General features: G+C 38.6%; 1 protein-coding gene across 2 annotated transcripts in view; it reads left to right on the plus strand.

The window, feature by feature from the left end:
- SEMA3C (semaphorin 3C) overlaps positions 1-21,533 on the plus strand; it is a 128,314-nt gene extending 106,781 nt beyond the window's left edge. Inside the window, exons 13-18 of one of the 2 annotated variants that reach the window (XM_054812630.1) lie at positions 5,388-5,476; positions 7,619-7,660; positions 8,898-9,055; positions 12,302-12,369; positions 15,515-15,645; positions 17,592-21,533. In XM_054812630.1, coding sequence (XP_054668605.1) covers positions 5,388-5,476; positions 7,619-7,660; positions 8,898-9,055; positions 12,302-12,369; positions 15,515-15,645; positions 17,592-18,005 — 902 coding nt within the window. In that variant the 3' untranslated portion in view covers positions 18,006-21,533. Of the gene's footprint in view, positions 1-5,387; positions 5,477-7,618; positions 7,661-8,897; positions 9,056-12,301; positions 12,370-15,514; positions 15,646-16,923; positions 17,533-17,591 lie in introns of those variants that run through there. The other variant, XM_054812631.1, reaches the window with a different exon arrangement.
- Positions 21,534-25,257: the final 3,724 nt, after the last annotated feature.

Below are 25,257 nucleotides of genomic sequence, written 5' to 3' on the forward strand. Positions count from 1 at the left end.
ATGCCACCTACTGCTTGCAGTACAAAAGCCTTCGGTCAAAGTACATGCAGATTGCACAACCATGAGATTATGCATGGGTTTTTTTATTGCTCTTGGTGTTATGAAAATATTTAAATGTCTGGGTCAAACCTGGGTACATTAAACAGCCATGGGCACCAATAGGATTATCTTCAGCTCCTTGCTATCAAGATAGGATATGTTTTCGCATAAAGAGACCTAACTTACTGTCATGAAAAGGCACTTCAAAATTTAGTGTGGATTATTCAGATGATTAATGTGGGCCACATGCATCTGATGTGGCATGAGGTTGATCGATGTTTCTTATTATCTTTTCTTTTCTGATGCAACACTTGTTTTCAAAGTCTGGATGCAGTAAGTGCCTTCAGAGCATAAGGTTGTAATACTCATTTTCATGGTGTTACATGATGGCTGTCTTTTTGGAAAAATAGCCCTTGCTGACAACGGTAGCCTCCAGTAACGCAATAGCCAGTCATGTAATGAGCTACAGATTCTAACGGAGAGAGATAGTCTGGTCAGAAGAGCGAGCTTGCCTCCCACAGACTCACTGGCTGCAGCTTCGTGTCTGTGAGCTTGGGAAGATGATGTTGCACAACAGGGTCACAACAGGCGGCAGACAGTTTCCTTCTTCCTCTTGGTCATACTGCCTGAGTCATTCAAATACTTTCGTTGACCAACTTATCCAATGCTTTTTCACAGCCTTTTAAGAAGATATGTAAGTTAAGAGGGCATTCCTCCACCTGTGCTATTTTCCCTGTTCAGTTTTTGTTCAAACAAGATCACAGTGTGTCCCAGAAGACTGTCCGAGCTGGGGCTATGTGAAAGTTTTGCCCTCAAGTGTGAGCTCATTAGACATTTATATCTGCCTTTTTGTTGTTTGATGCAGCTTGAAATGACTTTACAAAGTTTCACAGCAATACTATGAGCTGGAAAAAAACTGCACCCGTTTGACAGATGGGTGAACTAAAGCACAAAGAAGTTAGGTGGCTGTGGTGGGAGCCCTGACGTACAGCAGACGCCTGAGAACAACAGGGCTCTCAGCCCTGACTGCCAACCTGCCACCATCTCAGGTGCTCTGCTGAGCCTGAACATTTTCTCAAACAGAGAGATTTTAAGCATTTTGCAAACTCTTTGCTTTCTTTTTTCTTTGTACTGTTATTTGTTTTCATCAGGTTCACTTCAGATTAGAGACCAAAAGTAATTAAGCTGCCGTCAAGCTGACAGGTACAACATGGAGAAAAGTTTTCAGAGGGTCTCCAGCAATGTCAGACACATCAGAGAGGGGGATTACTGCAGGAGGCCTCTCTGTGAAACTCCTGGCAGGATAGCAGTTGGTGTCCCTTGCAGTCATTTTTTTATGATGTGGAAAAGTCAGGGGTTTTATGTATTGTTCAATTTGTGCATGTGATGTGGCTCAGGGGTGGGTTGGTCCTGACCCTCTTTGAGGCTCACACAGGGCTGACAACTGCAGTGTTCACTTAGGGAAAGAAAAGCTGGTAGAAATTCAGAGAACAAGATTTAAACTCAGAACTGCAGATTCAGCTTCTGAAATACAGATTTTGGCCATTTTGTATTTTTCATTGCTGTTCATTAAACTTTGCCTTTTCCATTGCCTCTGGTCAGCCAGACCAGGAATTAGTGTAATCAGGCATAGTCCAACTGGTATCAATGAAACATAGCCGATTAATACCAGACAGCAGAATCATGCCCTGCGTTTCAAGGAAGGTGGGGGTATTATTGTTATTATTATTATTACTATTATTATTATTATTATTATTATTCTCCCTTCCTTCCTTCAACCATTTATTGTACTGCCTTCCTTCTCCATTTATTTCCCACTCTGCATACTCTCTATGCCATTTTTCACCCTACAAGATATTAGGACTTTCCTCCCTTGCTGTTCCCTCTTCCTCCGTCCTCTCAGAGGGAACAGTCTCAGTAACATTGTCTTCCATGTCAAGCTGGGAGATTGCAGTTGTTCAAGCAGGTTTGAAATGGAAAAACAGTCTTTATGAGTCACCCTCGTCCTCTTGCCCTCAGCTTGAGGGAGGTTCCTTCTCTCTTGTCCGTCTGCCCTCGACTCACAGGCTGCGGGGCTGATGCGAGGCTGCAAACCGCTCCTGGTGAAAAGTCAGGGAAGTGGTGAGCATAAATCTGCCTCTTCACTTCATACATTCTAGTGGTGGATTGACATTCTGGAGACACAACGGCTTTTATCATGAGTATGTGAAATCATAACAGTGTAGAACTGTTTGCAAGTGGATTTCTGGAAGTAACAAGTAAACGGCGAAGGAAGCCATCCTGTTCACTTTTGTGATTTTTTCAGAATTAGTTTATAATGTCATACATTGACCTAAACATGAAAAAATTTGACTTTTACTTGTTTGATGATCTCTTACGCCTGGCTTACAACACAAAAGATTATCTGTTATGAAATACGCTGGGAAACAGTTCAGGCACTGCTACTTTGCATGTATCCCCTGCAGTGCACAGTGCTGCATCCTTTCCAGCCTTCCTTCTGATCCAGGGAATTTAGTTTGCTGCCTTGCCATTAAAGGAAATAAGCAAAACTCAGATGTACCGTAGGCTTTCTGACATGAACACATATAAATGCTTGATTTGTCAGCTACCGTGCTTATAGTGCAGACATAATACTATTGAGAAAGGAATAAGAAGTGTTTTCTGGGAACAAATATTTGCTTTTCATTTATTAAGGAACAGGCTGAGAAAACGTAGAAAAACTATCTTTAGAAGGGGTGGAGTGCTATAGCCTACAAGCCATGTATTGTTGGAATTATTTTTTACATATATATATATGTACAGACTATTGGAATTTGTCATTTTAAGTGGTTTCATTTAATTAATAGCTTTTTATTGCCTACTTTCCCTAACATGAATATTTATTTAAATATTGTATTAAGTTTACTAATTCCTTTAAAACGATGGAACATTCCTTTCTGCAACGATCTGTCCCTCCTGGTACTATACTGAATCAAAGCGAAGGGTAAAATATTGAGTCAAAGGGAATGAATACCAAGGTAAACAGTCCTTAGCTCTGTGTATTTTGCTGGGGTGTGACAAAAAGGCAGATAGGAACCTAGTTTTCAAATAGGAAAGTTTATTAGGAGACAAGGACTTGGCGTCAGGCATTATCAGTATTTTCTGTGCCAATGCCCAGGATAAAATCTCCCCTCAGGTTCTGATTTCAGTTTGGGGCAATGTTTGAGGATCGAAGACAATTTAGGAATTTTAAATGCGTGGCATGTGCTAATGGATCATTGAAATAAACCTGTTCTTCAGAGGCTCAGCAGCCTCACATTCCTTTGCAGGTAAGGTCACCGTCAACACGCTTAGTGCCCTGTATGTCAGGGTTACAGGTCGCTGACACTTTGCAGGCAGCTGAAAAAAACGCACAAAAGGCTGCAACTCCTTCCTGCACCTCTGATATTGCGTATGGGGCAGTTTAATGTTAGAGGGAGGACACTGAAAAAAGGATGCAAGGAGGCAGAGGTAGACTGGGCTTAAGCTGTGTATATTTGTGAGTGGGTTACTCCCTTTAGTAAGAGCAGAAATCACGCACACCCATGCACACACACATGCTTCTCCTTAGCTCCAAGGAGGGATGCATCTGCAGCAGTTTAAAGCTTCGGTGGGTCCTGGCAGTTAGTAAATCTCTCTCAGGTTCTCATGGCTTTGCTAATACTGGCACCCAGTCTAGACCACAGCTGTGCTATCACAAGATTTAGTTTCAGTAAAGTTTCTTCGGAAGGAACTGGTTTATCGTGCCATTATATAATGAGAATAAATGTTCTTCATAGAAAATTCTCATGAAAAATTCATGCCTAACGTGCCCTGAGCATGTACAACTGATAGCTACACATTGTTAAGTCTTGTCAGCTTTCAATTTCTCTCTTTTTTTTTTTTAAATGATGACAAAATACTGCAATGTGTTCTGTGTGTGTGGTCAGGACATTACATATCAATATTCTGGCTTTAAACCTTATAATTTTTAAATTAAAATATATTATTATTTTCTGGCTTCCTCCAGAAAAATAAGAAGACGTAAATTATTTACTGTAACCAACTTGCCCTGCAGCTCCAGCTATGGAATTTAGTCACCGACCTTAAAAGCAAAATTTCCCTTTTTCAGTTTACATTGTCTACATCACGAATTGCCAAACAGGAAGCTGAGATTTCCTTTCTTCAGTCACAAATTAATAAAAATACACATAGATACTTTCCTATATTGTGCTATACTAATGTTTTACTAACTGCACAAGTCTATATTGCTCATAAAACCTTTGAAGGCCGAACAGAATCTATACCATGTGGTCTTATTCCTCAGAATCAATATTGAGCAAATAAATTTATTCTACTCAGACTAATTGCCAGGTCTTTCAGGCAAAAGGAATTCTATGTGCTGTGCTTTTTTCCAAGTAAAAATACCCCTTGCTTGTCCTTGTGATTGTCCCACAGTCTGCCATTTCTGCCACATCAGAAAGACTTCAGTAGCTGTCTCAGCCTTTAAGAGTGTTCACAGATGGACCCCTCCATGTCATATGTTCTTTCCACATAACCAATTTGGAGAAGTAATCACAAATATCTCTTTGGTCTCACTCATCACATCTACTCTGCAAAAACACTGCCATTGCCTCATCCTTCTTACTTCTTAGTCCTTTGATTTGCATGGATTTGGGAGGCTTGGAACTGTATTTTGAGAGGGCAGCCATGATAAAGTAGCTACAGTATCTTTACCTTGCTTTTCCTTTTTTCATTTGGACCAAAATATTACCTCCTACCAATGATTATTGTTTGACTCTCCTGAAAAAAAAAAAAGAAAAGCTTTCATCTTACTTTGTTTGGGTGTAAACTTTGGAAGGTTTACCTTTCATGTCATCAGTTGTTGTTCTGTTTTATTAATGAATATGAATATACATTAAATTCTGCAGTAGCTCTGTTTTACCTGTTTATATTGCTGTTTTCACTTTAAGATCATTAGGATAGATACTGCTTCTGTTTGTCTGTATGGCAACTAGTACAGAAGATACTGATTTTGATTTATCTTTTGGGGTAGAGGGGTAACAGTAATGGTAGTAACTCCAACCTTACCATGACTTCTTCATGTTCATACATGAGAATAGCACTATATACAGTCATGTACAAGTTATCCACAGTCTGTGACTTGTGAAGGAATCATCTCATGGTTCTTTCTGACCCCCAACCCTAGAAATTACTGAACATCTTTTAATATCTTAACGCTTGCTTTGACGGTTTATTTTCATAATTGATAATGGTGCATCTGCTTTTTCCTTTCTTTCTCTCTCTGCCACATGGTCTCACTTTTTCTCATCTTTTCTCATCTTTTCCAGATCAAGGAACCGTACAAAAAGTTGTTGTCCTACCCACCAACTTCTCTGCAAGTGGAGAACTCATTTTAGAAGAGCTGGAGGTTTTCCAGGTTTGGCTTGCTCCCACTTTTACTTTTCCAATGTATATGTTCACACAAACACTTTGTTCTAAGAGACTTTGGCAAGGGCAACTGTGACTTGATGAAAGATCAAGTAAACATGCATAGTGTCAGCTTGATACCCACTCAAAGAGGAATATAAAATGTCCACTGTTATGAAGGCTGTAGCTAGCTTAAGGTAGGTTTTTCTCCCTATATTTAAGTTGCTTATTTTTTATATTGTTATACTGGCTAGAAGGATTTCGATAATCACATTTTTACGAGGTCACATTATAGTGGCTGCCAGAAGGCAACTTATCATTGGCATCATGTATTGAGACTGTCGCTATTTACAGATAGAATCTAATATTTTTGTACTTCTTTGATTATCTGATAATCTTCCTGATTCTGAGCTGCAGAATGGAAGCAAACTAGTGTTGGTTTTGCTTAACTCCAGTTCTTCAAAGCCACATGCCTCTGGAGTCAAGAAAGCTACAAGCTTAACACAACATAAGCTGAAAAGAAACACAAACAGCTACAGGGAGAAATAAGGGAATAGCCTCTGTCAATCACTCTGGCATGTAACAGCTTGTAATAACCTAAAGGAAATGTTCATCCTCATGTTAAAAAATCCCTTTCAAATTTTTGAATGGGCTATTCTTTAAAACAGGTAGTCTCAAGGATCTATAAATGTAGATAAGGGTTTTGTCATGGACTTTTCTCTGTTTCATTGAGGGGACAGAAAAAGGAAAATTTAAGCTTTTTTATCTAGACAGGCAGCATTAAAAATTTATTTAAGAAAAGGAATACACTCTGTGTTAACCCTCATAAAGGCATAGTTAGTCTTCCTAGGCTTTTGTTGAAGACTTCCCTTTAAAAAAGATATATGTGAGTAATATTACCTAAAGAGTACCCTTCACCCAAGTATTACTAATTCCATCTACTGAAAGGTAGATTAATACAGCAAACAGGTAGGTGGGCTGAGAGGAATCCTGACCCTAAACCTTGTTTCTAGGCCTCTGTGCACAGACTTTTTTATCCTGAACCCTAAAAATCGTTATATCGTAGCCTTTGGCATTGCAATCTGTGTGGGCAGCACGGCAGCATTTTGATGAGTCTCTCCGAGAGACGGGGAATGAGATCACTGGCTACGTGCTAATAAATATCAAGAGTAAGCAAAGCACTGATTCCTTTCCAGAGTATAAGCAAGGAAAGCAGAATGTGGCATCAGATCCAATGTGCATTTGACCTTGAGTCTCCAGACAGTTCATGAAATACAACAACAGCTCTAATCACCTTCAAACCTTTGCCAATTCACATGATTCGCAGCCAGATTTTCTAGCCCTGGCCTCCCTGCTCTGCTTGTAGTCCGGTGCAGTTAATCCCGGCCCACCGTTATGGCTTTTCTTTGTGACTGAGCAAATGCTAAATCTTAAAAAAAGCTGAACATTTTTATTACCATCAATTTTATCATTTGTTTGGAAGAGTATAATGAATTTCTTCACTTGCTTAAGGCAATGTATGTGATAATTCCTTTTCCAGCTCTTTAACGTTTGGTTTGGACACAGAAAATAATAGACTGCAGTGATGACACACAGTAGTATACAGTACTGTCTTGGGGAAAGAAATATTCGATAACACACATGCCATTTTTAATATTCTAGTCATTGATAATCTGAAAGTATATGTTGGATGGTAACCAAACTGTATGCACTGTAGATAATTTGTAGGAGAAATATGACATATTCTTATCTGCATCATGTGGTAAATATGCATGAGCTATTGTATGATTTTTCTTCATCATCATTGTCAAAGAATAAACATTGTTTCTTATTACAAAGTGAGAGTAATGGCTTCAAAACACATTGCTGAGGTAACACAGGCAGGTTAATTTGAAGTGTACAAAAACTTGTTGATGCACATGAATAATAATAATGCAGTTGAGTTTAGCCAATACATTTGGTGAGACATTACTTGTATGTCATTTACTTAGTTCTGAAAATAGCAAAAAAATAGTAGGAGTGAGTGATGAAGATTTGAAAAGTTATGTTTTTCTTAGATATGGCTTAGGTTTTATTGAATTTTAAATTTTAATGTTGGGACAGTATTAACAAGAGAGTCCTTGTAAACGTGGTTTGGAATTTTGTCTTTCAGAGTAATTCTCCTATAACAACAATGAAGATTTCATCTAAAAAGGTAAAGAAAAATGGAATGCTTACTTAGTTCTTAATTGAGAAATAAATTGACTTAAAGATATTAGAATACCAATAGTGCAGCATACTAAATATAGGCAGGAGATTTTCCATAATGAATATGGAAAAACTTGACTGAAGTTTGCATGAGCTATTTATATGCCCCAGAGCCACTAAGATAAAACAATTTCTATTCATTATGTATCATTTCTAATTCACTGAAAGTTTTTTTTGTTGTTTTGTTTGACAAGTAAGGGGAAAAAAAGTACTAAAAGAGGAAATTTGCCCTCCCCCTTTTTTCTGTAAGTCCTAAATAGAAATTTTCCCTTGGAAATCTGGTCAATGCAAAAGGGCAGTGTGGGGTCTGTTGGGTCCATGATGCAACTGTGCATGTTTGTTTATTAGTAGTAATGATGGCAATAAGAATGATGAAAACAGTCGAGAGGATTTCTGCTGAAATGTTAAATACCCAAACTAAAAATATGTATTCCATGATTTTGCAAGCAACATGTTGCTCAATATTTTATGAAACTACTAATAAGTGAACATTATTCACTAAATTGAATTCAGTGTAATATTTTAGTTTCATGACAAAAAAGATCAGGGGAGTTTCAAGGGTTTTGTTCAATATTAATTTCTATTTTAAGAATAATTGATTAATTGTTTCTGAGTAAAACAGTAATTTTGGCCTAGATTTTGTTGATGACCTGTTCACTTTGAACTTCTTTTGCAAAAGCTCTCATTTATTATAAAAGCTCTGTTGGCTTATTTTTCCAGGTATATAAGGCTATCAGAATCTGGCCCTAAGCCTCAACATAATCTCTAGGTTTTATGTCTTGGAAATCTGTGCATTGAAGAATCCAACTAGGAACTCTGCATAATATTTATTAAAGTGACTATATGCAGAGAAAATACTTAGTTCAAAGGCTTGAACCAATAATCCTCACTGAATAAGAACCAAATTCTCAGCCTGTCTGCCCCAGAACAGAAAAATGACACTCAATGTCCAAAAAACATTAACATCCCCCAGTGTTTCTAAGTGTTTTCTAACAGGAAGGTGGAAATATTATAGGCCTGTTCACCTGGGAGATTTCTGTTTACCTTAGCTTTATATATATTAGTGGCTCCCCTTTTGGTCTTGAGTTAATTCCAAAATTAATTGAAAGGTTTTTAGGTGTGTTAGCCAAGTCTTGGGTGAAGCTCCTCTACGTCTGAAATAAATCTATTATTTCCTTCTACAGCAACAGTTGTACGTGAGCTCAGACGAAGGGGTCACCCAGGTATCCTTGCATCGCTGCCACATCTATGGCACCGCCTGCGCTGACTGCTGCCTAGCCCGAGATCCATACTGCGCCTGGGATGGCAACTCCTGCTCCAGGTTTTATCCCACCGGGAAAAGGTGAGCAGCATTTAGCAGCCCAGTGAAGTCTGCAAGGAAAGAAGGCTTTTGTTCTGCTATGTAGCCTGGGGTGTTGTGATGAAGAAGTGGGATGTCATTCCTTTCAGGAGCATGTACAAACAATACCTCCGTAGCTATTGTGCTTGGCATTGTTCATCACCTAGGAGTGTATGCTGCAAGAGTGTATGCTAAAGAGCTTGCCTTTTCATATTTAAAGTAATGGACTGAAAAAAGGAAAAAAACCAAAAAACCCCACACCTCGTTCCTAATCATAAACATTAATCCTTCTGTCTCATGCACACAAAATCAGGGAAACATTTGTTCCCTTTGCTTAAATTCAGTTGCTCACTATGGATGTAATTGTGATAGCCCTAAATACAGCAAAATATCTCTCAGACTACCTGAGGAATAAAGTCCCTTTTTTTTGTTTTGTTTTTTTGTTCCTCATTTGCTCCTAAATGAGAGGAATTATTTCCAGGGAAATTTAAGTCAAATGTGATTTCCATGTAATGCCTGCAAATTTGGGGTTTTTGACATGAGATTTATTAAAGCAGACAGGGAAAGCAATTTCTCTTTAATTTACAACAGAGCTAATAGTCCATCTAATAATTCTTATGCAAAACAGGAGCCTCTTTCCTCCTCCCAAGGGAAATATTTAATAGCAGGAGGCCGTAGTGAGCTCTTGTATTACTAAAGATTTCACTTCACATAGAAGCAAAGCTACAGAATACACAATGAGGTGTTACTGCAGAGGAGACCAACCTTTCAGATGTGTGCCAGCGCTTTACCCACTATGTACCACTGTACACACTCCCTGCACCTGATTGCAGATGCAGAAGAGCAGATACTGTTAATGGGCTTTACTCCTTTACCTACACAGGGGGAGACAGTAGGCAGAAACCAGCAAGGCTTGTCTCTGCTCCAGTGGCCCAACCTGCTGACGATAATGTCACACACACACACACACACACGTGTCCGTCCCCCCCCCGCCCTGGGATTAAAGGCAATTACTTTTGCTATCACCAGGTTTTCTCAGTTCATTCCTTATTTCAGACTAAAAGGTAAAGCCCAACCTGCCCATGTAGCAATTGGTAAAGTACCTGGAGTTTTTACTGCTTTCATTCAGCATATTCAGCCTCCAGTGTGCAAACTGATTGTTTTCTTCCGTGAAACAAAGGTCAGAAGCGAGGGGGAGGAAAGAAAAGAAAAATCCCCAAGTCTCAGGCCACCTAACTCCTACACTAACATAGTTGCTGAAAGATATAATGAGCAGTCAGGTATACCCAGTCTGTGCAGTTTCCCGTGGATTCCTTGCCATCCCCATTACATCCACCCAGGGTTATTTCCACTGGGGCTTGCTTTCATGCTGACCTTTTGTTTGCAATTTGCTTTTTATATCAAACCAAAATAAACACCTAAAACTGTATGGAAAAAACCCTGGTTTTCATATGTAAAGGAAATGAGTTGTCCCTCTATCTAACAAGAGAGAATTATGAAGGAGAAAACATTGGCAATTAGAGCCAAATCCCGTAGTCTAGACAGTAGTATCTGCTGGGCGCATTTGCTTATTTGCTTCTTTTAACACTTCTGTCCCCATGGATTACTGCGGTTCCTCATCCAACACTGATTTACCTCAAAACACCTGACAGTATTATCTTTATTTTCTAAACACCACCTTCTCAACCTTTTTTTTTTTTTAATAAATATCAAACTGTAAGTTTACATTCTCAGAACTGCTTAATGCAAGACACATGCCATTTCTGACAATGTGGAGCTCAGGAATCCTGAAATTCACTTAGAAATTCTTCATTATCTCCTTTGACTCACATAAATAGTTCACAAAGGTTAAGATCCCAAGGCATAAGATGAAATATTTTTGATGGTAAACAGCAAAAATATACTTGGAATGACAGAAATTACTCCTTTGAAACATTACCTTTCAAAAAATTTCCTTTTAAAACAATGCAGTGAAGGATCAGGTGACACAGGATTATAAACACTGTCTGTGGGTGTTTGTGCAGTACCTGGTATATTGTGGCCATAGAGGCATCACCCTTCACTCAGCGGTACTGGAGCTCCAGGGGCTTTTTATGCTTTCTGATCTTACGAGTCATTAGTGCATAGTTCAGAATACGGCTGTTACATATCCCAGCAGCACCCATACATAACAGTTTATCACCAATATATATTTTTTGTTGAACTTGATAAATATTGAGCTAACTTACAGAATGTTCAGCAAACAAAATCATGTATCTTAAGAATAAAAAATTTGAGTACCAGATTTTTATGGACTGAATTCTGTGAGCTATGACCTCCCAGCTAAGGCGGACTGAAATGGCAGTATTCACAATCCCAGTAGCTAATTTGCTACAGAATCATGATTTTGCATCTGTCATCCAAATAATATAATAACGTCCCATTTCAAAGTATTCTGAGACTTGGTGAGTTTGAACATCTTTTGGAAATAGTCACATACCCTCAAGTAGAGGACAGAACTGAATCTTAGCTCTACACTATTCTGGATGAATACTTCAGTAACTGTTACCAAGGTGGCTACAGGCACCAAAAATAAGGTGCCTGCCAAAATCAAGGCAAGAACACGCCCTGTAGGATAATTTTCTGTTGGTACGTTACATATGAGCACTGGGACTTAGGTGCTTGCCTTTATGAGGAGCTCTAGCTGGGGGGTTCTGCCTTTGAATGTTTGGTCTTGCAACAGTGAACCTATGTCTATTTCATGCATCACTTTCCATCTCTATACCTCCATTGCAAAACTACTTTACACACCAAAAGTACACCCATTTTATAAACTTCAGTAAACTGAATATGAGTAATAAGAATATTTTTCCTCAGTATGAGGAAAAACTTCTCTACTCTGAGGGTGACTGAGCACTGGAACAGGCTGCCCAGAGAGGTTGTGGAGTCTCCTTCTCTGGAGATATTCAAAACCCACCTGGACGTGATCCTGTGCAACTCGCTCTAGGTGATCCTGCTGTAGCGGGGGGTTGGACTAGATGATCTCCTGAGGTCCCTTCCAGCCCCTACCATTCTGTGATTCTGTGATTACCCACTTCAACAGTATCTTCACTCTAGCAAGCCTGCCAAGAGTAAAGCACACTTACTGTAGGTCATGAACTATCCCTACCGGTTGATCTAGTTAAAAAAAAACAAAACCACAAATAAAAAAGTGTTTATTTGCAGTGTAGCTATCTTGGAATAACATTTTGTTTTTACAAAATATTTCAGGAGGAGTCGTAGGCAAGACGTGAGACATGGAAACCCTCTGACTCAGTGCCGAGGTTTCAACCTGAAAGGTACTATAATTTAGAGATCCTCGCACTATATAAAGAATGCATGGCTTTCCTTTATGTGATTCATCATAACGCACATTATCTGCGTGGTTTACTGGTTAAGCATAATTATTTTCCAAGTCTGAGTTTTGTTTTGATTTTAACATATTTCCTTGCAATTACATGAAACTTGCATATATCTGATAAAATGATGAACCATGAATTACGTGGTTCAGCATATATGAAAAGAGAAGCTGACAGTGTTGACCAGAAACAGGTACAGTTAATGTGAGGGCTGTTCTACTTCTAAATCAGTTCAGTCTTTATTAAATCCTCTTCATGTATTTAAGTCTTAGACCTCAGAATTATTCTGTATATTTGAGGCCATGTTCTGTTTTGGAGCTGTCAGCAAACAGCAGGTTATCAATCTGTCTTTTCAGTTATGATTACTGCTTTCTCCCTTTACGTGGGAAAATGAACCATTCCAAATCTCTTTATGAAGTCCCCTTTTTCCTGCTGTGCAACTGTTTAGTCAGCCTGGCACGGTGCGGGTGGACAAGGGACCAATGCTCTGCCCTCCCAGCTACCACTTTCTCCAGATTGATGGACACCAGTTAAGTATCACCAAAGTCATAGTAAGAGTAGACACATACATAAAGACAGTTTAATCCTCTTCAACCCCACGCATGTCTGAGCTAGGTGGTGGCAGTGAATGCCGTCAGACCAAGGGCACACATTAGAGAATTATGCTCTTTTCACCTCTGTTTCTGAGCCTGCATTTTGAAGTGCATTCTCATCTGTACCATCTGGAGACCAAATAATAGATGAGATTGTAACTTTTTGATTGATTTTTTTTTTGAGTAAAAGAACAATGCTTTAAGAGGTTCAGTTAATAAAATTTCCAGTGAAATGGTCTCTGCTGGGTCTCGGAAGAATCTCCTGGATCAAAACAGACCACAACAGTGTCTGAGGTGTAGATCCCTCAGCCCAAATGTGACTAATCCCAGTCTTGCTGCCAGTCTACAGTGCCAGTGGGTCTTTCCTCATGACTCAGTATCAGGTCATTTATATGAAGCTGCATAGCTTGAACAGGTAATTACAAAAGATGACCCCACCATTAGAATATGCACCTGAGCTCTGAGAGATCCATATTAATGCTTAGGCTCTGAATCATGAAGCAATTTGAGCTGCATGTCCTACCTTGCAGGCATGTGCTGTGACCACCCACCCATTGTCTGGGCCAAGGGTGGGTGTCTTCTCTTTCAGCGTGGAAAATGTGAGAATGTCAACTGTCTGCTTTCTGGGCTGAGGGGAAACAAATGATTAAACCTTGACAGTCTTGTGAAACAGGTTTCTTGTTTTCCAACCATTTTTTTGAATGCAGATGTATTTATAGTTTATGTTTTTTAGCAATTTTAAAAGACGTTTTGGTGACAGCAGTGGGATATAGCATAGGTAGATGGCAGTTGTTTCCCCAGTGGAAAAAAAGATAAAGAGAAACAGCAACTTAGACTCTTTCAAAATATAATTAAAGCCACTTATAGCAAAACTACTGTGTTTGGGGAAAAAAAGAAATCTACCAAAAGGACAAAAAAGCAGAGAGTAGGGCAATAGCAAGAAATCTTCCAAGTTCATGGGCAACCATAATCTTGAAACAAAGTTTTTAAACTTGATAGGTTGCATGCCTTAGACCTCTCAGTATGTATAAACTCAACATTTTGGGCATATTGCAATTTTTAAATAGATCATCAAGAACTAAGGGGCTTGTATGATTGCTTTTCAAATGTTCTGTTTAATATTGTTACAGTTGTGTTAGTCCTTATGGCTATTAGAGAAATGTATTTGTATTCTCTCAATCTTTTTCTTAGCCTCTATAAGCAGTAGTGTTATGGACTAGGTAAGAAATTAGATATACATTGATCAATTAAACATTTCTGTAGTATACCCAGTTCCAGTGTACATAAAAGTAAACGTGTTTCAGCTGTGATTCTCGCTGTTCCACAGCTACAGACAGCTCAGCTCACAGATAAGGTCCTTCCTAGCTTATGGTCTTTGAATGCAAATTATTTCCATGTAATGCTCCTAAAAATTACAATTAATTTTGGTGCAACCTCATAAATGTGCTAAAAACTTTGAAAGACTCAAACCAAGCAAAGCCTCCTTCCTTTAGTAGAATAGATTCCAATTTCACGTATCGGTTGATGAAAGAAGCTGAAAAGAATGGGAGATAAAGTAGAGTCTGAGGAAAACCAGTCTTAGGACTGTGTAAAACCAGTCAGATTTTAGACATGTAGACCTCTAGGTATTTGCATTTCTCGTATTATTTGGTATCTATTGCTCCTTTGTTAAAAAAAAATAAATAATATATTTCATATATGATGTAAGCTTTTAAAACTGGTAGTGTATTGTTTTCAGAACAAATATTATGATTTGGGCCAAGCAGTGAGCATCTAAAAGTTCCTGTTGGTAACTGCCAGTTGTTCATCTCTCAAGACTGTAAAGGGGCACGACAAGTCTAAGCGATGACATACGCTCACCACTTGCCCAGGTGTTGCTGGAGTGCTATAAATCTGTCCTGCTCTCGGTCGCTGGCCTGTCTACGTATTCATTGCCTTTCAGATTTAGAGCCAAGTGCTTTCCTTGCCTAGCAAGAGGAGCAGAGGAGCGGGAGGGAGCCAAGCCTGCCCTCTCTCGCCTCCCTGGGAGACTGCACCAGCTGGAATAGCCCGAGCCGTCTTTAGGGCGTGCTGCTCTATTTTAAGTCATACAGCCGTATTCCCCCAACTCGTAAAGTGTGAAGAAATATATTAAATGCTTCATTCTCCTTTGGATAGTTGAAGACAGGCATTCTTGTAGTGGTAGAGAATGAGATCATTTCAGGGAACACTACCCCTGAGCTCAGTTATCCCATCAGTAGAGCTTACCAGCCCACAGGTATCCTACTTTCTCAGAACACACCATGTCGGATTGAAAACACTGGTATTTGGAACTGGATGTGCTTCTTCACATTTAATTGCATTTCTCTGAAAACGTTGTGCCCTAAGTTACTTATTATTGGCCAATATCAGGATCAGATATACTTCATTTTACCTGTATTGCAAACAGTTACTTGCTTTCTATATCAAATCATCATTCACAGTAGCTTGATCTGTTTTCTTTTTCTTTCTAGCCTACAGAAATGCTGCAGAAATAGTTCAGTATGGAGTAAAAAACAACACCACCTTTCTCGAATGCACACCCAAATCTCCTCAGGCTTCTATTAAATGGCTGCTACAGAAAGACAATGACAGGAGGAAAGAGGTGAGTAATGTGAGCAGTAGCTCTGGAAGGGACCTCAGTCAGCATCTAATCCACTCCCCAGATGAAGGCAAGGTAGCGTCTGTGTTTTCATCAGGCAGTCCGGTTACAGTGAAGCCAGAGAATTAGTGTGGATGCAGGACAGTGGCCAGCACTCACATAAATAAGGGCAGACACTTTGGCATAGCTGGGACTTCACTCCTCAGCCCCAGTGATTTCTATCAGAGCAGAACGACTATCAGAAAATTCCTGTCAGCCCCTAAAGTCAGGGAACTAGTTAATGAATTTTTCCTTCACACCTTACTAATTGCAAACTGAAGGTTTGCAGCACTCAGGACTTCTTATTGATCTGAGGAAACAGGCACAAAAGCAATAACCTGTATAAAATTCAGGAGGAAGTCAACATGCAGTAGCCCTTCTGTGCTATTGAAGAGATAAAGGACAGAAATGGGAGAAATGGCGAAGGTTTCTTTAGCAAGAAACTGGTCCAGGCTAAGAACACGTATTGACAAAAGCATTTGCCCACCATGGTGCAATCACATTTTCCATTACTGCACTCTCTAAGGCTCTCAAGTTGCAGCCCTGCAATATACAGTATGATTGTTTATGGGGAATGTGCCTTCCTTAAGTAATATAAAATGGGAAAAAATCCATTTCAAATCCAAGTCAGTTAGTATATGAATAAAAAGGAACATCTTTCAAAAGGAAATGTTAAGTAATATGGTGTCTGTTGATAGATTATAAATATCAAAAAGCATTATTCACATATCAGGCCATTTATCCAAAATCAGAGACGACTTACAAGGACCTTCACTGAGCTGTTTTTCTCAGGTAGTCTTCAAAGACTCAAGCCACGTCCTGGCAATCTAGGTGCAATTCTTCAACCCTTTGCTTCAGCAGAACATCTCCCTTTTTTGTTCATAAGTTCAATAACTGTATTAGAATCAATGCAGTTTTAAATAACAACAGATGAACTAAAGTAATCAAAGAGTTAATTACATTCCAAGCTCTCAGATTTCTGAAAATCTTACCTCCACAATGTCTACAAAAGTTTACAATAACAGAATAGCATAATAAATGAATGAATTCCCAAAAGAATCAGGTATAATGCAAAGCGCAGTGGCAAAATAGAAAAATCATTCATAAAAATACCAGCACTGATATTCTTTCATAATGGCTTAAATTAGTGATTTTTTAACTTCACAACTGATATGCAAAGGGACATGTGCACAGTCATTTATAATCAGATGATAACAAGCTGTGGTAACTTGCTTCCTTCAGATGATGTGAACATCTCCTGGGACTCTGCAGAGTCTGAAGCCAGAAAGGAAGTAGGAGAGTAGAAAAATTTCTCTTGGTTTCCAGTGAGCCAAGTCCCAGCTGAAGCCACTGCAACAAAAACTTTTATACCAGGCTATGGACTCTGCAGTGCAGATAGAGTTCTTCAGAAGTCAGCCCCAGGAACCTGCTCAGTCAAAATGTTTAACCAGAAGCCACCTTGTGTTCAATGACAGATCAGCCCCTAATTCTGCACCTTTCTCCGTTGAGTCTCACAGCAATCTGATGCTGGAAGAGACATTCTTGGGGGTGTAACCCTGGCAAATAAAAGTTCATTTCCTCAGCTCTGCTCTTTGAACATTATGAAAACTCTTCTTTCATGTAGTCTCCAGATTTGCATCTTTGTCTTCAACCTGATCAAATCTATTGCAACATAACAAATAAAAATATTGAAGTAATTTTCTTTAACAACTACCTACCTTGAGGTAAGTTCTCTCCTAACAGTAGCAATAACAGTGATCTCCATGAGATGTGATAAAGCAAAACATAGTACCTTCAAGAAACCCTTTAAGAAAGAAAGAGGTATTTGAAGTGAGACTTACCAAGAGGTCCAATACTGTGTTGTTCCATTACATTCCCTAAAAAGTTACTTCTGCCTTTTTGCCCTTTAGGTCAAGCTGAATGAGAGGATCATAGCTACTGAGCAAGGACTCCTCATTCGCTCTGTCCAAGACAGTGACCGAGGGCTTTACCACTGCATTGCAACAGAGAACAACTTCAAGCAGACCTTAGCGAAGATCAATTTCAAGGTGTTGGATTCAGAGATGGTGGCCTTCATGACTGACAAGTGGTCCCCGTGGACCTGGGCCAGCTCAGTACGAGCACTGCAGTTCCACCCAAAGGACTTTGTGGGAGCTTTCAGCCACTCGGAGATGCAGATGATTAATCAGTACTGCAAAGACAGCAGACAGCAAGGTCAGCAGAGGGAAGAATCCCAGAAGATGAGAGGAGACTACAGCAAACTAAAGGCCTTGATCAATAGCAGGAAAAGTAGAAATAGAAGGAATCAATTACCTGGATCGTAATTTTATTTTGTAGTAATAGATATCCTTGTCCTCACTGTAGGGGGCTTATATTTGTCTATTGAGAACAAATTTGAGCAAATCTGATAAAAAAAAGAAATGAAAATCCAATAAGTCTCAGAAAAGATCCTTCTCCCAATAAAATGCAGTGTAACTTAACTAAAGAAAATAATTCAGAGCATTTTCTTTCCTAGATGCTTATGGACACTAGGATGGGCTCTGTCCTAGAAGTAGAGCTGGCTATTCATGTTAAACCAGATTCACCTTTAACATCTCAGTATTTAATTACAGCTGAATAGAAAGTATTACAAAATCAATGCATTATATTACAACTCCGGAACTGTACCAACCAGACTGGTGGTAAAAGAATCTGGGTTAAGATGCATGCTCAAAGTAGGATGGTACTAAGATTTCCTTGCACTGCAGAGCATGAGTTTCTTCTTGTTTACTGTTCAATATTGGGTTTACAGCTTTCACTCGTTGTTCAAATCATGTGAATGCATGCTGATAGGAAGCAAGTATAGTAGAAATGTTTTGTTCATTCAGAGGTCAAATGAAGGAACGAGTAGAAGAAAAACAACAAAAAAAATTATACTTTATCAGAGGAAACACTGATTATTGTGCATAGTATGAGTTGTAAAAAATTCATGAGTTCTGGAATGTAACTTAAAGTATCTCTACTCATATTGATTTTTTATTAAAATAGGGTGTCCTATAACACTACATAGCTTTATAAATGGCAAAAAGCTAACATGAGAATGTTCATTATACATACAATTTTGAAAAACACCTAAGTGACTTAGGTATTTTAGCTATTTTTCAAAGAATTACACTCCAATTTTTTTCAAAGGACAGAATGTGGGTATATTGTAGACTGTTTACTCAGAAATTAAAAACATAGATTATCTTTAATCTGTTCCATGATTAAATTGGAGCTGGTCTGCAATTTGGAAACAAATCATGAGTGTCTTTGAAAATTTTAAAACATTATTTTTTTAACTGTTTTGTCAAAGTTGCAAATATTTTAACTAGAATTTTTAAATTAAACCATTTCCATTTTCCAGTCTTTGTACCTTTTTTCTTTTCAATGTTATTTTCACAATTTCCTCTTATTTTCAGTTTTCTGCTGAAAAGAAGTTCAGGAAAAGAAAAAGAATGAGGGAAAACTAAAACTGAAAAATGGGTTTGGGTCAAAAACCAAAAAGTATAACTTGAGAGGCATGTTTAAACAGAAATATTTTTGTTTAAGAAGCAGCTGTCAGGTCTAATGAAGTATGTTTAGTTGAAAATTGGGTAAATGTGCATCAAGGCATCCTTGAAAAACTATCCTGGGAAAAACTATCACTTTTTCTTTTGAGCAACACTAATGCCAAAAAATAGGGACAAATCTTCCTCATTTCACTATGTAAGAGTGTTCGGGAAGCCACCGAGTCTGTTCAAAAGAGATAACAGGGATTTAAAATGTATGAGTACCTTGGAAAAATTGTGGTTTATTCCATGATATTTTATGATATTATATAAAAATATAAACTACTGTTCAGCTCAAAACTGAGCTATGTTCAGCTAAAAAAAAAGAAAAAAAAGAAGGTAAATTTGTGGAAAAACAATTGAGTGAAAATAATTTCTGAACCCAGAGAAGATAAGAAAAAAATACTTTTAAAAAGTTGTTAGTTCCAGCCAGTAACAGATGGAAGCTGTATTTTAACATAATTGTAAATATTTTAATGGGTCTTTGTTGAAACTCTTTGGGCATTATTTTGACTCTGCTTCTATTAGAATACTCTGGGAGTAACTCTACAGGGCGTTGGAGAACACCTCCAGGTTTGCGCCAGTGTGAATTAAGATCTAGTGCAACAGAGGTAACTGGTGTTTGCCTGATACCAGTTAGGTGTGTCACTTTATCACCACCTGATGCAGAATAACTGGGAAGTGGGCCCCTGATTGATCAAACCACTTAAACACTGTCTCCAAGTCCCTTTGATGCTGGTGGGAGCAATTTGAATTTAATTTGTGTGCTTACTTCAAAGGGGATGGCAATGCCAGCCTGCTCGTACATTGCTATCTAGTTAAGTGCTCACCTGAATCAAGGCCTAAATGCATCGTTCTGCAGTATGTAGCCACTGGTATCTAAGGTCTTTCTTATGGAAACCATCAGGAAACTTTCTCTTTGACTTGAGTGAGCTTGGATCTGGTCCCAAGAGCTGGCAAAGCAGACTCTGGAGAAAAAAAAAAAAAAAAAAAAAAGAAAAAAAAAAGGAAAATTAGGTGGGTAAGGGAAAATAAGTTTGGTTTTTTTTTTCCCCAGCTGACTTTCAGTGCAGTAAACTACTTTTTTTTTTTTTTTTTTTTTTTTTTACTGAGGATGACTGACTTCTGAAGTATGTGACAAACCAAAAACCGAGTGCCACAAAATAGAACTACCTCCTGGAATGACATTAGTGCATATACTCTGTATGCTGCCATGCTATTCCTATTTCCCCAGCAGATTCACTGCAGAGTTAGTGTGATATTAATGTCTATTGTGAGGGTCATAATTGCTTCCAGATGGAATACGGTGATTAATAGGTATTTAAGGGTACAATTTACCCTTTAAGTGGTTAGGTACAGTGATATTTTAATAGGCCCCCATTAGACCTCAGAAATTATAGTTACACTGTTTTCTAATAGAATATTGGCAATAAGGGATTCCGTTAAAACAATCAGCATAGCTCAGAGTTTCATATCATTATAAAATAATATTTTTAAAGCTGCTTCATATACCATTATTATGGTATGACTGTTTAAGGGATTATACTTAAACTAACATTTTTCCTGCTGCATGAAAACTTCAGCATATGTATAATAAGCTTCTGTCAGTGTGTAACCGGTCCAAGCTTCCATGCTTTAGCAGCCTTCCCCTGTGTATAGAGTAGTCAGGAGCCAGATGCTCAGCTGGTATAAACTAATGTAACTTCCTTGCTGTCCATTTAGCTACTGTGGTTTATACCAGCTGAAGGTTTGGTCCTAAATGTACAGAATAGACAAACTGCAATTTTTATTTGTTTAAAGTAGCTCCTCTACTGTAGGTAACACCGAAACTTAAGTCTGTAATATTGTTTGTGCTATTTAATACTTCCTATTTTAAGGATTACTAAATAATGTATATAATTTTATTCCTTTAAAAAATACAAAAGCAAAATGACTTCTAGGCATAACTTCACCAAATGTAAAGATATGTTCTCTGCTAAGAACTTCACCATGTACTGATTTGTTTTGGCTATTTTTATTTTGTGTAGTTTGTAAAGTTTGCTGAAATCTTGACCTAACAATGTGTTCTTTGCAATTGTTGTTACTGTAGATATGCGTGTTTTATTAAGAAAATCTTGTTTTTAAAAGTGTAGGTATGTGTATAAGTTCCTAGCATGATGAAGCTGTCATTACAGTGAATATGCATTATATAGTGTGTAAGAAAGAACAAAATGTAGTTTAACATAGTGCTATTTAATTATCTAAAATACTATTTGCCTGACAAAATAAAGTGTGTTGCAACAACTTAAAAAAATGTTGGGTTTCCCTTTATAGATGTGCGTTAAAAATAAGGAACTTTATTTTTTTTAGCTGAAAAGTAAGTCCCATAGACTTTCTTAAAGTCCAGGAAAACACTCACAGTGTCAAGTATTGCACCTGATCAGTTCTAAGCCCTGCTCCGTGCTGAATGCTCAGTCACAGAGATTTCCAGGAGTATGTGAAGAGTTGGAGATTAATTCTTTCAGAAATTATCCCATATAAAGACCTTGCATATAAGCAGGGTAACATTTATTCATTGTAAAAAAAAATAATGAAAATTCTACTAGAAGTATAAAGCCAACCAGAAATGTCTCACTAAAAAGGGGGAGTAAAGTGTAAATGCTTTCTGCTTTTATTCCACTGGGGAAAAAAAACACAAAAATGTCCCAACAAACAAAAAATGAAGCACATTCTGTGAAATCCTGCTGATGACACAAATTGTATTGTTCAGCTTTTTCTTTCAGTGGGGACTGGAGGCATTCTCCAAACAGCTCTGCAGGGGAGTCAGGCTGGTGGGGCTGCACCGTCCAGAGCTGCAGCTCTCTCCCATTTCCTGGCTTGTCCTTGGAGTGAAATAACCTGCCTGACACCTACAGTATGCTCCTTTTTCCTGCATCTATCATCCAAGAAGTGTTATTATTGCTCTTCTTATCATCTGTTTTTCCAGATGCATTTTAACAAGAAAGCATAGGGCATCCTCGGTTCTTTGGGATAATAATTAAAAATTAAATGTGACCTTCACAACAAGGTTCTGGATTGTTAAACCCGGATTTTGATTTCCCAGATAGATAGGTTCCTGCAAGGCTTTATGAGGTGTGAGTGGATAATATTACCTCACTCCAGGATTTCCGTACTGGCTGGTTCCTAGATGTGCTGACACTGGATAGTTACCTGCTCAGCACTCGGGCCAGTTTGGGTCAGAAGCTGAGGTTTTGAGCACTCCCACATGCTGTAGGAAATGTTTGGATTAGGCTCCAGAAAAGCTGGGCATTTACAGAGTTTTACACTCTGAGAAACCCTTCCCAGATCTGATCCTCTGTCTTCATATCCTCCTCAGTTATCTTTTGCTGATCTTCTTCCCCTTCTCTTTTTCCCCTGCAGGGTTACAGCATGGTTCAACACTTACTGCTTTGATTCCTTAGCTCCTAGCAGTGGCAAAACAAGACACAGGACTTCTCCGGACATCGGATGTGAGATCTTCAAAGATCTGAGCTTTCTCCTTTATATTTCAAATGTCTGTTGGATTTTTATTTTTTTTTCCATCTGTGAGCTACTGCTTTTTCTAAAATCTTTCTTCTGGTGACAAGACCTTTCTAAGGTCTCTCTTCCAGTGAAAGCAGGATGCGAAACCCACACACTTGCACAGTCTTTTGCGATGCACATGCTCATGCAGGATCCCTACGGGACAGAGCGGTGTCAAATGCAGCCTCCTCTATGCAGCCACAGAAGCCCAGAGGGGAGCAGCGAAAAATGTTGCTTGCACAGGAGGCACTGCGAACAATGGGGTGGCTCCCAGTTCTACACGTTGATTGTTGCCTCTGGAATTAATTGTGGCCTCCAGAATTGAGTCAGCAGCTGTAATTCTGTGGGGCAGGCCGTAAAAGCAGGTTGAGGCATTGTGGCTTTTGCCTAAAGCAACGGACCAGGTCTCAGGAGACCAATACTTCTCTATCCTTCACACTGCCGCTGGCTTGCTAAGCCCTTCTCATGCACCCCAAGGTGGTCTGGGGAGAAGTGACTTCATGTGATATGAGCCCAAGTAAAACTACACACAGATACTCACCAGCAAGTTCCAGATAGATACACGCATGCATACAACTACATGCGTACAGAGAAGTTTTTCTTTCCATACAGTGTTTGCTGATCCATTTAGCTGCCTTTAACATTAATGTATGTCCTTTTCCTGTTTCAACACAGGCAGAATCAGATCTCAGGGTCCCAAGACATCAATAGCTTGTGGCTAGAGCAGTCACCATCTCTGAGAGCATTTTAAAAGACAAGTAATTTGTCCACAAAAGCCCTTTCTTCTAATCACTCCCATTTCTAACTTACCTTGTTCTGCACTATCTCAACCAGAATTTCTTTTTAGCATCAGGAGACTAGCACAGTGTAAGAAATGAAAAATGTACTGTCATTTAACATGTCTAGTCTAAACTAAAGACTGAGATTTAAAGATGCTTTGGCATTCTGAACACTCCAAGATGCAAATTCAACACAGCTGGCTCAGCAGTCAACAAATAATTACTTTACAGTGATAGACTGTCCTGTATCCCAGGACTCATTATTGGATTCTATATACAGCTTTACAGAGCAAACAGCATTCGTGTATTCTTAGCACTGTATCAGCTTCATTACTCCTGATTTGAATGCCAGCCTTATAAATGAACGCTAATGTTTGCAGAGCTCCACGTTCAAGACAGTTTAGGCCAAGGGATTTCAAAATATCCAACATTTTAAAAAGCCCTAAAGCTTTTTCAAAGGATTTTAGAAAAAGTAAATAAAAAAATGGCTGGTATTGTTGTCCGTGGGGAACGAGAGTCAATAAGAAAGACTACTTTCTAGCTGAGCAACACGTACAGCATCATGTAGTATGGGGAAAAAGTAAGCAAAAATACATTTACTTAACCCTAGGTTCACAACTCTTTTGGATAGTTGTTGTTCCTTGGCTCTTTGCATTAGTTCTTTTTCCAGTATCTGCTCTCTCTGTCTCCATTTCAAAGGTCCCTAAAGAGACATAGGGTTTATCCTTGCTTTCAAGTTGATATCTTAGGACATAATGTCCAGGGCATCCTTTCAGGCCTTTTTTCTAATAAGACCTCAGTAAAAATAGTATTACATATAGTATACATATCAATGCTATCTGCCTAAATCATTTCAGCAATTGATATAATATTTGGAAAAAAAAAATTATACCACTTTTAAGACTTTGCTCAAAATGACAGACAGAGGAAAGGACCCCAGAAAAAAACAGAGCAATGCAACGTGCCATGGTCCTTACATGAACACTGTGAACATTGACTTGCTACTGCATGTTGTGATATGATGGGAAAATATGATTCTTTCGGCCTTGAAGGTCCAATTCTCCCATAAGTCAAAGCTCACCAAGATTAATGTCCTTTTACTGCTAACAACAAGGATTCAGTGGGGCGCTTTCAAGAATTTTGATGCCCCTCTCAATTTTTGTTAAAAATTCAACCATTTCCTCTTTCAAAAGCTCTTCCGCCTTTAAGGTTCTACTCCTCCTTTTCTCTATGGACTCTTCTTTATTCCCTTTCCTTTCCTCAGCTGAACTCAAGCTAGTAGTCCCAGAGGGGCTACTTTAATTTAGCTCTTTTAATTACAAACCCCATTCACTCCAATACTCTGAGATATATTACCTATTATAATCTTCAAAAGATGCCGCACATTATTGGCTTCATCAAGCTTGTCTGCTTCGTAGTGTCAGCTAACAAACAAAATATAAAGAAGTACTTCCAAGATGTTTGCAGCCTTTAGAGCTTAAGAGCAAACATCAGAACCAGACTACTTAGTTGAATGTATATGTTCACACTCAAAAGACATTTGGGTAATATTTTGTTCTGGCTTTTTCAACACTAAATTCATATTGCAGACTATTTATTTCATGCCTGACAATACAAGTACCCTAGCTCAAGGATTCTGTTTTGAGGAACTTGAGATAAAGGAAAGGATGGAGAGAAAAAATATCAAT

This window comes from Grus americana, chromosome 1 (assembly GCF_028858705.1).
Source record: "Grus americana isolate bGruAme1 chromosome 1, bGruAme1.mat, whole genome shotgun sequence".
NCBI classification, from domain to species: Eukaryota; Metazoa; Chordata; class Aves; order Gruiformes; family Gruidae; genus Grus; species Grus americana.